At 47.4% G+C, this 15,694-nt stretch overlaps 1 protein-coding gene across 2 annotated transcripts; it reads right to left on the reverse strand.

Moving 5' to 3' along the window:
* Positions 1-387: 387 nt before the first annotated feature.
* On the reverse strand, positions 388-13,656 carry SDSL (serine dehydratase like). Of its 2 annotated transcripts, none has more exons than XM_077308476.1 (8): positions 13,527-13,656; positions 11,776-11,962; positions 11,177-11,216; positions 9,388-9,527; positions 8,189-8,277; positions 4,388-4,615; positions 3,385-3,509; positions 388-2,019 (listed from the first exon to the last, which is right to left on the reverse strand). In XM_077308476.1, exons 2-8 carry the CDS (start codon positions 11,932-11,934, stop codon positions 1,826-1,828), a joined length of 975 nt encoding a protein of 324 aa, XP_077164591.1. In that variant the 5' UTR covers positions 11,935-11,962; positions 13,527-13,656; the 3' UTR covers positions 388-1,825. The 2 variants fall into 2 exon arrangements, with proteins under 2 accessions (XP_077164591.1, XP_077164592.1); XM_077308477.1 differs by lacking the exon at positions 13,527-13,656 and adding an exon at positions 12,311-12,381.
* Between the last annotated feature and the right edge of the window lie 2,038 nt (positions 13,657-15,694).

Raw genomic sequence — 15,694 nt, forward strand, 5'->3', positions numbered from 1 at the left:
TTTATCAGTGCTGTGGCGAGCCCAAGGTCACCCAGCTGGTCGCATGTGGGGGAGCGCAGATTCGAACCTGGCATGCCAGATTAGAAGTCCAAACTCCTAACCACTACACCAAACTGGCTCCACCAAGTTAAAACCTAGTGCTGCAGAAAACGGGATGCATTTTTAAAAAATGTGTAGGCACATGGTAAACAGGAATCCAGTTTAAGATTGCAGAGCTGGCTGCTGGTCATTGGGTTTTTGGGGTTGGGCTCTCAACACAAGAGATGTCTGGAGCTGGTTTCCCATTGGCTGCCTCTGCCTCTTGACCCTGGTATTCCTTGGTGATCTCCCTTTCAAGTATTGACCAGGACTGATGTTGCTCAGCTTCCAAGAGTTGACAAGGGCTGATTCTGCACTTACTTTCTTTATTCCATTGTGGATCCTGCTGAATCCAGATCGATTTGAACTTGGGTATTCCTCTCCCCCCCCCCCCATTGAAACAGAAAAGTGTTCTGCACATGATTAGGACAGCTCAGAAGGGGGTGTGGGAGCCAAGCACAGCAGGAGCCTCTTTCTCTACCAAGAGAAGTTAGGGCTTCTGGAGCCTCTGCTTAGAGAAGTTAGGGCTTCCCCTTTAAGGCAAGCTTGCAGCCTGGGAACAAGGAACTGAAGCTTGGCCAATCAGGGCTTCTCTACCACAGAGCTCATCAGTGAGTTTGGAACACGAAGAGCTCTGTATGCTTTCTCATGCTTTCTCACACCGATTTTTCAAATATTGAGGGTTATATCCACTCTAGGATATTGCAGGGAAAAGGTAGGGTCACTCCGGATCAATCATGTTTGTTGCAGAGGGAAAATTTAAATCAGACAAAATCAAAATGGAAATCACATTAAGTGGAGATGGCAGGGGCTGAATCAACCTGGGATTGGAATAAAAGCTCCGTGCAGATTCAGCCAAGATTTAGCTAGCCTGGGCTACCCCAGCCTGGAATGGCCATCAGGCACGAGAACTGACTTGAATGTATGCTTGAGTTCTACAGGTTGTGGGCACATATTTCATATATCTCCCTGTCATGAGCTCTGGCTTTTAGGACCTTATTCTTTCCTTGGAGGGGACATTCAATTATTTATTTGGATTCCCCAGCAGAGATCCAAAGCAGCTTACAACACAAAAATACAAGGGGAGCCAAAGAAACAGGAAAGGGTGAAAAAGAGCCTCCAGGCACAGAACTGTTCATGTTTGTTCCCATTCTCTCTCTCTCTCTCTCTCTCTCTCTCTCTCTCTCTCTCTCTCTCTCTCTCTCTCTCTCTCTCTCTCTCTCTCTCTCTCTCTTTCTCATTCTTTCTCCCAGCAGGTCTTTCTCCCACTTCCAAGCTACAAGGCTCAAAGCCAAGAGCCCTTTGGCGATTGACCTTTGGCTTATGCCTTTGGGCCAGAGCAAGCTTTCAAGAGAAATAGCAGCAAAGGCTCAGCTGCGAGGTCTTACAGCACTGCTGCCCCCCTGATTAAACCTTGGAGGTGGATCTTGAGAAGGAGAAGGGAACAAGAGAGGTGAATAAAGCAGACTAGATACTGTTGCAATACTGGGTGAATTCAACAAGCCTCACATTGACTGAGTCAATCTGTGCTCATCAGACTGGAGAATCGACAGGGATTCCAACGGCACTGGGTGACCGGGTTGCGTGCTTGGTCGGCAATGGGTTAAAGATCAAGAACTATGTCATATTGGATCTCGAAGGCTGTACTACATGTAAATAGGAATCATTCAGAGCTCTTAATTGTGGAGTGCTGGGCAGCTGTTCATCCATAGGGCATCCAGGGATGCCTGGCAAGACATCTTGGCCTTCACTTCATCCCTAGCTGCTTCTTCAGGTTCCGGAGTGTGTCCATCTGGATGCTGCTTCCACCGCAGACGATGAGGACGATAGAGTCCAGGGTCCGGCTCAAGCGACCCTCCTCTTGCAGTCGCTGAATCTGGCCGGAGTAGAGCAGGGCCAGAGCAGCTCCACAGGCGGGCTCCACTAGCATCCTCTCATCATCTGGGGAAAGCAAGGGTGAGAAAGGAGCGTCGTGACTGCCCATTAGGAGATGCAAGATCCTCAGGGTTGCCAACCTCCGGATGGGGCCTGGAGATCTTCCAGAACTGCAGCTGCCCTCCAGACACCAGCAATCAATTTCCCTAGAGTAAAATGGCTGGTTTGGAGTCCTTCCCCAGGCTTCATCCCCAGATCTCCAGGAATGGCCCAACTCGGAGTTGGCAACCCTGGAAAGCTTCCTGGAGGGGTTTGGAGGAGCTCAGAAGCATCATAGATGAACTGTTGCTCCTTTCTCTTTTAGCCAATTGTTTGCTTGCCCAATTTTTAATCTTACTTTAATCTCTGACTTTGTGAAAATAACACTGGATCAACTAAAATGGTAACTAGAGAATTAGTTCTTTTATTCCTCAAGAATTCCAAGTCATTGCCTGGAAAAAGAATGAAACACCCACCAGGAAAAGCTTCCTGTAAAAAATCCAGCCTGAATCTGCTTCCGGAAGTGCCACCTCAGGAAGTGCTCATCAAGGCTGTCCCTTCAAAGGAGGAGTCATTGCCATACAAAGAGGCACATCTGGCTGGCAGAAGGGACTGGTGATAAGGCCGGGGCAAAAGAATGGACGACACATGGGGAGAGAGAATCCCTGGGATATGTGGACCTCAGGCCTAGAAGAGCTTTAAAAGAAAGTGCCGGCATCTCAAGCTGAGTTCAGAAACACCCAGAATGGTGATTCTCACACACACAGAGTCACAACCCCGGATTACACCATTGCTCATCTCCAGTTGTCTAAAATATCACTAGATCCCCCCTCATCTTCCCAAAAGGCTGTAGGTCTTCAGATGCAAAGTTTGCAACTCCTGAATACCCGGTATGAAGCAGGCTTTTAAAGAGAAGGGAACGTGAAGAAGTGAGCAAAAAACAAGAACCTCTTGTGGCCACTAGAGGGAGGTATCTACCCACAGGTGTAAGCTGCTACTCCCTTTCGGCCTTCATGACATGCAGGCACATTGCCCTGCTGCTCAGCAACTGGTGATCCCTAAAGTAAGGGAAATTCTCCAATCCGTCCAACTCAAAACAAAAGCCTTTAACAAGCAGGACTCTAAAGAGATGGTGTAGAGATATCCCCCCCAAATAAATAAATACAATTAATAAATTGTACTGAATATACTTGGGGAGTGGGGGGGGGGGGGGAGGCCAGCCTGTGCTGTTCACACCCTAAACAGCAGGCAGGGGCTCATGGGAATTGTAGTCCATGGACAACTGGAGAGCCACCGTTTGGCCACCCCTGATCTATGGTATCTATTACACCTCCTGGGGTCCCAGGACCCATATAGCTGTTGGCCATGCTGCCATTAAGGGCGGAAACTTACCCAGGAACTGCTCCATGGCTTTCATGGCTTCTACGTCATCCAGCACATGTGAGATGATGGGACACTCGCTAGCACAATCCAACGCCCGTTGCGCCACTGTCTTGGCCCCCAGGCACTTGGCCACACTGCATGGAGAGCAAAGAAGAAGCACGTTTGCACCTTGGCCCTGGGAGGATGGCCGTGGGCATTGCTACAGTCATAAGGAAATTATAGACCTGTAGATCAATATGTTTATGGACCATGTAGCAAAGGTTTGGGTCACACAGACAGAAGAAGAAGAAGAAGAAGAAGAAGAAGAAGAAGAAGAAGAAGAAGAAGAAGAAGAAGAATTTTCCCAAAGTGATTCCACTGCTTGCAGATCGGCTCCCAAGAAACAAAGGAGCAATGCCAGCATGAGGGAAAAGTCTCCAGCAGTGTAGGACTATTGCTATGTCTTTAAGCGTTGGATTTTCTCTCCCTCTTCTTCCATATTTGAATGGCTTTGGGTGCTTATCTTAAATCGGAAGGGTCTTTGGGGCAGGGTCTGACTTCTATTAGATTCCAGTCACCCTCAAGGACACACACTCTTGCAAGGCAGCGGAAGGTCTTCCTCATACCCACCCTGAGCCAATCAGGAAGGGTGGGCTATAAAAATAAAGTTATTATTGTTGTTGTTGTGTATGTGGATCTGCCAAAGACCAGAGCTCTCCCCATGGGAGCCAGTAGATTCAAAGGTAACTGCCACACCTTGATCGGACAGCACATGGCCAGACTTACTAGGGATCCAATCACTTTGAACTAATCGTGTATCCGATTGCCTGCAACCACCAGAAGTTCTTTTGCTCTGAATTGTGTATATTGAGAGGTTTGGTTCAGGGGTTTTCAGTTGAGTGCACCATGAGCTATCACGAATAAAGAGGTGAAAGAGTCTGGCACCTTCATGTTCCTTGACCCACAGATTTAACAATTATTATCACCCCCAAAAAATAGAGGAGAGCTGCCCGCTCCATCCCAAACTACCCACCTGGTGATATCAGGCAGAGTGACGAGTCGGCCCGCCTGGACGGCCGCATTGAAGCTCTCCGCCCCTCTGGTCTCCACTGCCACAATGGGCACGTCCTGCCAGCCCACCTCCTGGAGACCTGCCACCACGCCGGCCAGCAGCCCACCTCCGCCCACCGACAAGATGATGGCTCCTGGCTTTGCATCCAGGGAGTCCTGCAGCTCCTTGACCAGGCTGCTGTGACCCTTCCTGCGAGAAGGAGAAGGAAGCATCCTGACTGTTTAAAAAGCCACCTTTTGACCCTCATTCAGGCACATTGAGGCATGGGCGGAATTGGTCTGCTTCCACCTCCAGCTGTCCAAGCTTCACAGAATCATAGAGTTGAAAGGAGCCATACAGGCCATCTAGTCTAGCTTCCGGTTTGCCGAGCCCCGAGAGCATGCACCTGCAGGCCTATCTTTTTATTTTGTATCTCTATGGATTCCAGGCGTGGTGTACAAGATACAAGCACTGAAATAATAGAGAAGTCCATTGGGTACGTGGGAGGGGGGAGCCTCAACATGATCATATCAGCCAGATGTGCCACAAAACCTTGGGTTAGACCACGCTAGCTTTCCCCACTCAATCTCAACTCATGTTCTTTCTGATGGCCTTTACATTAGGCAAGACCCATTTTGTCAGATTTCGGAAGCTTGTTGTCGTTGTTAGTTGCGAAGTCGTGTCCGACCCATGACGACCCCATGGACAATGATCCTTCAGGCCCTCCTGTCCTCTACCGTTCCCTGGAGTACATTTCGGAAGCTAGGCAGGGCCTACTCTGGCTAGTATTTGAATGGGAGACGTCCAAGGATTTGGATGGAGCTCCTCCAAGGGGCACCAGGGGTCATGACACAGAAGCAGACCTCAAATGTCCCTAGCCTGGCTACGCTACACATATTGTTTGTGACAATACAGGAACGTGCGGAAACAAGATATGACAGAAAAGAACCAACGATCCGTTCGTGGCCAAAGTCTATTTGTACAATAAAGCATTAAAAAATGTAAAGCATTAAAAAAAGTAATTAAAAAATGTGTTGTTCATTTCCTGTTTAGATCTTGATAGGAGATGAGAAGAATCCCGAGGATATTATTCAGAGAAAAATATTTCCAACAAGCAATGCTGCACAAATATATCACCCAAGCAGTGCTGGGTAAGGTTCCTGTATTCCCTGTTTTTATTACTTGTGCAATGGACCAGGGGTGGCCAAATTGGCTCTCCAGATGTCCATGGACTACAATTCCCATGAGCTCCCACCAACAGCATGCTGGCAGGGGCTCATGGTCATTGTAGTCCACTGATATCTGGAAAGCCCTGCCACAGATAATCTGGGTGTGTTTTGTGTTTGGGCAAAAGAACTCTGTCCCAGTTCCAAAATAGGTCTCCTCTTCCGAAGGACCAGTTTTGTGCTAATGTAAACAAGTAGCAGGGGCTCATGGGAACTGTAGTGCGTGGACATCTGGAGAGCTACAGTTTGGCCATCCTGGCAATAGACATTGGCCACGCACAGATCACTGGTTCTTTTCTGTCATATGTTACACACATCCCATAGGACAGGGGAAGTCAACCTGTGTTCCTCCAGATGTCCATGGACTACAATTCCCATGAGGCCCTGCCAGCAAATTCTGGCAGTGGCTCATGGGAATTGTAGTCCATGCACATCTGGGGGACCACAGGTTGACTACACCTGCCATAGGATACATCAAAAATATACAGGCTCCATTGCACTGCTCATGCAGGTTCCATGATCCCCACCACAGAGAGGACCCTTTGACCACCTCCTTGAGTCCTCAGTGAAAAAAGCCGGTTAAATCCAGCTCATTTACAAGCCCCAAGCTGTTCTCTTGAACAGGCCTGTTTTGCAACCCTTTCTAACCACAGATAACCAGAGGGCAACTCAGCCTTCCAAGGAGACCCCGCTCCAAAGCAGCAGAGCAATAACAAAGCTCCAGAACAGGCCAGTGCTAACAGACCTCTCCAGTGAAGGGGGTTGTTGTGAGGAATGAAGATTGCACAGACTATTGGGAAGCTCCCCTGGATGCCTGGAGATGACCAGGAAAATACCTGTCCTGGACAGCCCAGTCAATCCCGGTCCCGTCAGAGCTTGAACACAAAGCAGGGTCAGCCCTGGCTAGCACTTGGAAGGGTGACCTCCGAGGAACACCTGGGTCGTGAGACAGGGGTAGGCAATGCCAAAAGACCTCTGAACATCTCTTGCCTGGCTGCCAGACCATCTTAGGGTCTCCTGGGTACATATTACACATGCCGTAGGATAAATAAAGAAATAAACAAATTCCAGGACAACAAAAGATTCCAGATCATGTGTGTTCAGAAGCTCATGCACATTCAGAGCTATCTTTGGATTTGTGGAGGTCAGACAGCCTGATGGTTACGTGAGCCTGATGGTTTCTTCACCGGTCAAAAGCAGCTGATGGGAATCCTGACTCCAATCTGTGCCATTACCTTTTCACCCTGCACTATTTCTCACAGCACTGTCATAGGCAAAGAGCACCAAAGGGCAAGACAGTTCAAAATCTGCATTATGCCAATAATTGCACCAAATTCTGCTTCCACTATTCAAGGGGGAGGAGTTAGAAGGGCACTGAAGCCCTGGCCCCTGGAAGTTCTCTTTTTTAAGTAACAAGGGATGTTTAAATGTCCAGTGCCCATACTTTTAGACTTTCCCTTAAGCCTTATTTAATCCTCTGCTCTCCACTGGAAGGTGCTTTTTAGAATCTCATACAAATCCTTCCCCCAGGCCTGCTAAGTGAGATCCTTTTAGCTAGAGATGACAGAGACTCTGGGCCTATGACACATGGGTGTTCCCCCTAGCTTTCACTTGAGTTTTCTCTTTTGTTCTGCATTGATTTCCCTCCCTTCAGTGCTCAGTTCGCTTCCTGGTTGCTTTTCTCCCGGATTTTCTGAGAGTGCCTTTGTGCTAATTTCTCCCCAAGCCAAAGGCAATTCAACAGTGTACAGATTCCATTGGGTTCCACCTTGTGTCACGGACTCCGTGTCTCAGCTGGGCTATATGCCTGCTTCATCTGGTTTATTCTACACCTTGGTTTTCTGGCTTCCCCCTCCCCACATTGGCCATTCCCAGGTTGTTTTGCTTCTGGTGTGGCTGTGTCCTTTGCAGTCCTATCTCTGTAGATTTGCGTGTTATGACTGGAACCAAAAGGTTTCCACTGCCTGTTAACAGTGAGTCATCATAACTTTGTTCTAATTTTCCTTTGTAGATTAAAGCCAGTATTCTATGGGAAAGGATTTTGGTGGGCAAAATGTGTGTTTGTTGGAGGAAGGGAATTACCTAGGATCTGGGAGACCCAAGTTCCGATCCCCACTTTGTCCTGGAAGTTCACAGAGTATCCTTGGGCCAGTGATACCCTCAGGATTGCCAAATGCAGGCCTGGAAACTCCCCCCCCCCAATACTCTTCCACCGCTCACCTGTAAACTGGTGGGGCACAGGGATGTCCTGATGGGCGTTTGCCTGTCAAGAGCAGGCCAATGGCACCCCAAATCTCAGCCTCCCCTACTGAGCAGACATCGATGGGAGGACAGAACCCTGAATTCATAATGACTATAGATTCAAGTGGGTCGCCGTGGTGGTCTAAAGCAGTAGAGCAAAATTAAGTCCAGTGGCACCTTTAAGATGAACCAATTTTCATTCAAGGGGTACGCTTTCATGTGCACACAAATAAAACAGTAGGGGTTAAAGGTGCCATTGGATGCAAACTTAGTTCTCATCATTATTGTGCTAAGGAAATTAAGCCAGGGTTCTCACCATACTGATGGGTGGTCAAAGGGGTGGATCTTGACCCACCCACGTTCCTTGGCCAGCACCGTGGCTCTGTCGTCGGCTTCATCCCATACCTGCCAAAACAAGAAGTGGCGATATTTTAAAGGAGGAGGGAATCAAGTTCACTTCAAGCTTGGTCCACGGGCAGTCCTGGCTTAAGGATGTGTCGATTTTCACTGCTTTTTTTTTTTTTTTTTGGCATTCATTTCCATGAATGGTGCCAGTTCTCTGCTTCTTGGTTTTGCACATTTACAGCTTTTATATGTGCAGCATATGTCAGTGATAACATATAATGTATAAGCTGATTTATGGGACAAGGCATATGTTTTATGGGGAAGTTTGGGCCAGGGAAACGGGAAACAGTGCAAAGGAATCACCATCCGGTTCACACAAGGCAGAAAACAAATCAAACCAAATCATGGAAAATCATGGGCAGACGGACGGACCCTGCACCAAAAAAGGGATCACGGATTTCTCCACGTTCCTTTGCTGTGGGCCAGCTGAGTGCCTGAGTTGGGCCATTCCTGGGACCACCCTGGACTGGGCCTGATTCTGTCTGGGACTTTGTTCCATTTGTGCAGGGGTGGCCAAACATTGGCTCTCCAGGTGTCCATAGACTACAATTACCATGAGCCCCTGCCAGCATGGAGCATTGCAGGGACTTACAGTTACTGTAGCCCATAGACATCTGGAGAACCACAATCTGGCCACCCCTGCATCTGCCGATAGGCAGAGACTCCTGGCAACTCTCTTGGTCACATAGATGTTCAGCTTCACAACAAAAGAGGTTAATTCCGTTTGAGAGCTGTTCCGACACAGGCTGCTGGCACTGGGGATGGGGGCTGCCTTCAGGGGCTGTGGAATCTCTAGAACTACAGTTCTGTACAGGAGGCTCCAGAGAATCGGAGTCCTTGCCAAACTACAATTCGTGAGATTCTTTTGAAGATGGCTTTGATGGCAGAAATTGTACAAAGCTGAGACACATTTGTAGAATTCATGACGCATCCCACATTGACAAGGGGCCAGCAAGGACAATACTGTTATCATTATTCTGGAAATAGGTTCGTCTTAGACAGGAAATGTGCTTCACTCTGGCTCTGGGGGGTGCATGAGGGATATCCCTTTATCAGGAGTCATCTTGGGTGGACCCTGGATTCCGGAGCATTTTGTTCTGTTTCTTTTACCTTCCCAAAGATCTCCACCTCTGCCCCCAAGCTCTCCAGCATCTTCATGGTGGATGCTGCAGCGGATTCCGGCAGGATGATGGTAGCTGGGATGCCAAGTTTCCGGGCAGCATAAGCTGCAGCAAGGCCAGCGTTGCCACCTGCAAGGGACAGGAAGAGAGAGGAAGACAGAGGAAAATGACCCTTTTTGTCATTTTTCAGCTGAAAACGCAGACTGGTTTGTAATGTCTCCTGTTTCCATCCAAGAAATACTGACCAAGCTCTGACCTCCTCCAGTTAACCAAGTCTGGCTAACTTTTCGGCCTGAGTGTTCAAAAAAAAATTACAATGTCTCTCTGTGATGGTTATATTCAAACGGGTGGCCGTGTTGGTCTGAAGTAGCACAATAAAATCAGAGTCCAGTAGCACCTTTAAGACCAACAAAGATTTATTGCACTCAAAAGCTCACGCCCTGAATAAATCTTTGTTGGTCTTAAAGGTGCCAGTGGACTTTGATTTTATTGTGATGGTTATAGATCAAGATGGGCAGCCACGAGAGAGTCACAGTCTGTGTTTCTGCTGAAACTCAAGAAATGCTTCTCAGTATAGTTGTGGGCACCATAGAACATTCTGAGTTGCAATTCTCACAGAGGGCCATTGTATTCAGAGCAAGTCACATGACTAACATAGATTCAAATGTATCTAACAAACCAAAAAACAAAGAATCATAGTTCTACCTAACATAATGTTGCATGCCAAATGAATTGACCACAGGGAACAGAATAGGAGGCATTTTAATAGTTTACATTATTGATTGACTGACTGATCGATTGACTGATTAATTGATTGGATTCACTGATTGATTGATATACCACTCCTCTCAGTTGCCCGTCTCGGGTGATTTACACAGTCTAAAAACTCAATCTGACAGTATTACATACAAATAAAAACCACATGAATATTATATGAAGCACAATTCAACATTATTGCATCACTTTAGATTAAAATCAGATGTAGCCAGCAGTTGTTTCTCTCCATTTCCTGCTCAAAGTTTTGCTTTTAAATGTCATGGTTCGCATAGCTACGGGATCGCAAAGCAACATACCCTGACTTCAAATAAAAGGTTTCTTCAGTGTACATGGTAATATTGGAGTTGGGCAGCAAAAACACATTCCTGTTTGTATTTTCTGGCGGTGGGGTATGAATGGGGAAGAGGGGGGCATGTGATCCAGCAGCCCTCTCCCTATCAGCTTGGTCTCTGTGCTCTTTATTTTAAATCTTTATTGTGAACACACAATCATCAGGATCCAGTTACCAGACACAAATCTACCCGAACATAAAGAGAGACCATTATACAAAGTATCCCAAAAAGAGAGGTAAGGAAATGTTTTATTGTGGTGGCATGATCCTGAAGCAATGCAGAAATGCAAGTTTTTTAAAACAAATGTTTTACTGTTGTGCAGAGTGTGGTGGTTTATTATTAATTTCGGGACTTGGGGGTGGGGAGGAAGTTTGAGCCCCGAAAACAACCTGACAACCTGAAGAGCGGGGGGGGGGGAGAAGTTCGGGTTCTCCATGTTTCCTGCTTCTCCACCACCTCTTCGGGAGGCAAAAAGCCTCAACAAGGCAGCAAGATAATGCAGGAGGGATTTCCCATCAGGAAGCGTGCAGACGCATGGTTTCCCATCGCGCGTTTGCAAGCAGGAGGCATCACACGTTTTACACCTCTGTGCGGAATCGGTCCTGGATATTCATCACAGATACTCGTACGAAAGTGAACCATGGAGACAAAAGGAAGGGGAGCGTTTACCTGATGAGCAGACAAAGTGTTGACAGCCCCTCTTGGCAACCTGAAAAGAGAAGCATTCACTTAAAGCAAGGAACAAATCCATTAAATAACATTAAATCCGGGAGCCCAGAGGACAAAGCTGCAAAAGAGTCTTCCTGCTGTCTCTCTGCAAGATTTCCTGCTCTGACGTTGCAATCAGCCTCAACTGCCAGTGGGTAATTCCACCTTGTCCCCTACTGCAGGGGTAGTCAACCTGTGGTTCTCCAGATGTCCATGGACTACAATTCCCTTGAGCCCCTGCCAGCAAATGCTGGCAGGGGCTCATGGGAATTGTAGTCCATGGACATCTGGAGGACCACAGGTTGACTACCCTTGCCCTACTGGGTATGAGTAGATCCATCTATCACGCCCCGTACAGAGCAGAATAGGACCCTCCCACCAATAATCCAGGCTCTTTTCCCAAAGGGGAGGAGCCCCGGGGAGGCGTGTCCACTGCTCTGCTTCCCAACCATATTCTGCACGATTGTGCCACTTCTGGGGTTTCTCAAAGCCTGAAGAATGTTTGAGGGTAAACTCAATGGTAAAAAATAAAGTTGAGGAAGGCTGCTGCAGTTACTCACCTCCTGACAGAAGTAGCCAATGCCTCGGATCTTGAAGGAACCCGTGGGCTGCACGTTTTCCATTTTCATGTAGACCTTACTGCCAGCCGCCTGGGTCAAAGCTATGCTCTCCAGCACAGGCGTAACCACGTGGAAGGGCCTTCCATTGTGAGCAGACATAGCCTCCGTTGATATTGCAAGGGGCTGCCTGAAAAGCAGAAGCTAAGATTCAGAGGCGAAGAACAGACCAATGCTCCCTTCAGTCCAGCGTCCTGTTTTCAGCAGCAGCCAGGGAAATGCCTCTAGGAAATTCACAAACAGAGCAAGAAGGGGATAATGTCTGCTCCCTCCGCACACATATATACGGTTGTGGTGATTCACGTGTGGAACTCACTGACACAAGGTTGACTCAGCCTTCCATCCTTCCAAGGTTGGTAAAATGAGTACCCAGCTTGCTGGGTGCTAGATTAGGTGAGTGGAGTGGAAGAACTCTGTGAACAGCTTCTCCCTCTCCCCGGGACCTGGAAAGGCTGCAGGCAACTGGTAGGGAACTCACCGGCAGGGGCAGCTCTCACCCAGCAGGGATCTGCAGCCTCTGAGACTCAGAGGGAAGTGGAAGGAGGAAGGGTGGTCAGGAGTGGCGGACACAAGGCTGGCTGCTGGATAGACAAGCAAGCTGATTGGAGGAGGAAGCATTCAGGGGCTGGACAGCTGCCCTGAGTGGGTGTTAAGCACTGAGCGGCACTTAAGCCGTGAGACACGCTTCTCCTCCAAGGCCTTACCAGACATATTAAGTGGAACAGATGTGATTTATAGATGTTTTTTTTAATTTTTTTAATTAGTGCACTTTATGCAATGAATATTTGCAAATTAAAAAAAAAATTATTTCTGCAGCTCAACCTTTGGGTTCCTAGCTTTTCTGGTTAGGTCAGGTTTTGGTTTCCCTTTTTGGTTTTGTATCTGACCTGGTGGCCTCAACAGACCTTGTGGCTTGGAATGTCACAAATGAAACTCTTCTCAAGACCTTTTTAATGCTTGCCTTCCACTTCCTGAGGCACCACAGTGAGGCACCCCACCAAGCCACATGCCTCTAAGGCTGTCCATGAGAAGAATTAATATAAGGACACAACCTCTGTAGATAGCTGGAACTTAAGGGGACAGGATCACCTCAGTTACCCACGAATCAGCAACATTTTGAGCTCTTCTATATAAAATCAACCTAAGCCGAGATGCCACCCCCCCCCTCCAAGTATGCCCTATCTAACCAGATCTCAGAAGCTAAGCAAGCCAGCCCTGGCTTGTACCTGGATAGGAGACCACCAAAGAAGTTCAAAGCACTCTGTTTGTCTCTTGCCCTGAAAACCCTACAGGGTCCCCGTAATTTCTCTGTAACTTGATAGCATTTCCACCACCATATAAAATCAGAGGAAAGTCTTGCTGGGGAAGAGAATGACAGCAACACTTGTGTGCCAATGAAGACACAAACTCAAAATACAAAATGAGCTGCACTAGACTAGAATGTTAGACTGCCTTCTTGGCTACTAGTTCCATCATACGTTTCACAGAAATCATTGTCTCCTTGAAAAAAGAAATCAGGCCATACTATTATGTGTAACTGAGAATAGCCGAGCCTTTTCCGAAGCCATACACAGCCAGTCAACCAGCTGAGCCCCCTCCTGGCAGCATCCCAGAAGCATTGTCCAACAAGCCGATGAGATACGTAAGTACCTCTTCCGAGTTTTGCATTTCCAAACTCATCGAGAAGCTGTTACCTTTTCTCCCCCAGCCTGAAGCGCTCGGTTAGTCTCTTCTCCAAAGGCTTCCGTAGCTCTCACTAAGGGGCAAAGTTTAGACCCGGAGGAGGGAACAGGGAAGGCTGCCAAGGATGACGTTAAAGCAGTGAGAAAGGTTTCCTTTAGGAAATCATTCTTCAGTCTGAAGAGCCTTGAATCTCCAGCTCGTATGACAAGGTGGCCTCCAGAAGGCTGTGAATGCAAGCCAAGAGAAAAAGGATAATTTTACTGTTTTTCTGTGGGGTAAGAAAGTACAGTTTAATGTAAACAGAACTAAAAACCCAGAGCACAATAGCTGGGTCTTCGGCTTGTACATCAAAACAGATTTTGCAGCAGGCTCTTATAGAGTCATAGAATCATGGAGTTGGAAGGGACATCTAGGGTCAATCACCCATGGAGACCCACATGGCCTCTTCAGATTTTGGAGACCTGGGCTCTTTTAAAATGAAAACGTCCCCTCAGCTGGGATAGTGAGTGTGGAGTTTTGAGACTGGAGAGGAACCAAGTAATTGCTGGATCTTGGCAGGGACAGATGCAGTTAATTTGCTCACCGAAATTTTGGAGAGCTGTGGAGCATTAGGGCTGGTCATTCCTGAACTGGGAGAGCTTCTAGATGCTCTTGAGCTTGTTCTAATAGAAAAGAGCAAGAGTCCAGGAGCACCTTAAAGACTAACAACATTTGTAGTCTTGTACTCCTGTTTTGTTGTGCTGCTGCAGACCAACACGGCTCCCCACATGAATCTAACACAATTTGCGGTAGGGTAGGAGCTTTCATGAGTCACTGTTAACTTCTTCAGATCCTTGGGGTTGGTAGCCCTAACTAGGTTGCAAAAATAAGTGCATTTATTGTAACAGAGAAAAGACAGTTTGGCTCAAACCGGAGTGGCTCATTCTCACCTGCACATTAGTACACAACAATGAGAGGTACCTTTACTGCCATTGGGTGTGGTACCCTTACTTCAGGCTTGGGTAGCTTGGGTCACCAGGCCTCATCCGTTTCTCATAATCTATCTGTGTACATCTTACACTGTTTTTAACCTCTGCCTGGGGCTTCAATGAACCCAAATGTCAATAATTGAGGGAAATGCTTTGAGCTTTCCTAGGCTGGTTCTGCACTTCCTTTTTTTCTGTTGAGCAATCTGAACCAGTTAAATAAAAAGAGTTGTTTTTATACCCCCCCCCCCGACTACCTGAAGATGACTCAAAGCAGCTTACAAGTTCCTTCACAACAGACACTCTGTGAGGTAGGTGGGACTGAACGAGCTCTGGCAGAACTGCTCCATAACTACAGCTCTAACAGGACTGTGACTGGCCCAAGGTCACCATGCTGGGGAGTCAAACCCGGCTCTGAGGTTGCCAGTACTGATTTGTCCCTCAGGGTTTGCTCAGTGCTGTCTGATGCAGCTGGAAGGAGACCCAGAGACCCTTGATGCCTTTGCACAGAATCAAAACTGTTCTACTTGATTTAGTTGAGACACTAGATGGTGCCAAACAGCAGCCAATGAAAAGGTTAAAAAAATGAATAACAACTCCCGTTCAGTTGGGTGCCACAAAAGTACAGATTTTATACCACAGGAAATGCATTTAGGGCGTTAATTAGCCTCTGTGCAGTTTGCTTTTCGGGGTCTTTATTCTTTCTGGTTAACCTCTGCAGATGTCACGTAATTCTGCTAGGACATTCAGTTTCTCCTAATGCTCGGATGCAGAATACGAAGGTGCAAAGGAGAGACAAGATAAAAGAAAACCTTGGCACCTGTTCTGCTGGGTAGATGGTTACTTATATTGCCACTTGGGAGGTACGGAAAGTTTACAGGGATTCTATGATTCAAATGCTATTTTAGTTAAATAAATCACTCTAATGATGTCACAAAGGCAACCCCACTCCCCCATGCAGTATTCATAGGGCAGTGAGCTCTGGGTTGCGAAAGTTCTGGAGATTTGGGGGTGGAGCCTGAAGAGGGTAGGATTAGAAGAAGAAGAAGAAGAAGAAGAAGAGTTGGTTCTTATATGCTGCTTTTCCCTACCCGAAGGAGGCTCAAAGCTTACAGTCGCCTTCCCTTTCCTCTCCCCACAACAGACACCCTGTGGGGTGGGTGAGGCTGAGAGAGCCCTGATATCACTGCCCGGTCAGAACAGCTTTATCAGTG

This window comes from Paroedura picta, chromosome 13 (assembly GCF_049243985.1).
Source record: "Paroedura picta isolate Pp20150507F chromosome 13, Ppicta_v3.0, whole genome shotgun sequence".
Taxonomy (NCBI): domain Eukaryota; kingdom Metazoa; phylum Chordata; class Lepidosauria; order Squamata; family Gekkonidae; genus Paroedura; species Paroedura picta.

Coding starts and splice junctions, on each gene's coding strand:
- SDSL (XM_077308476.1), bottom strand. CDS start 11,934: ATGTCTGCTCACAATGGAAGGCCCTTCCACGTGGTTACGCCTGTGCTG. Junction 8,278..9,387: donor AGGTGGAGATCTTTGGGAAG/GTAAAAGAAACA, acceptor TTGTTTTGGCAG/GTATGGGATGAAGCCGACGA. Junction 4,616..8,188: donor TTTGACCACCCATCAGTATG/GTGAGAACCCTG, acceptor TCCTTCTCGCAG/GAAGGGTCACAGCAGCCTGG.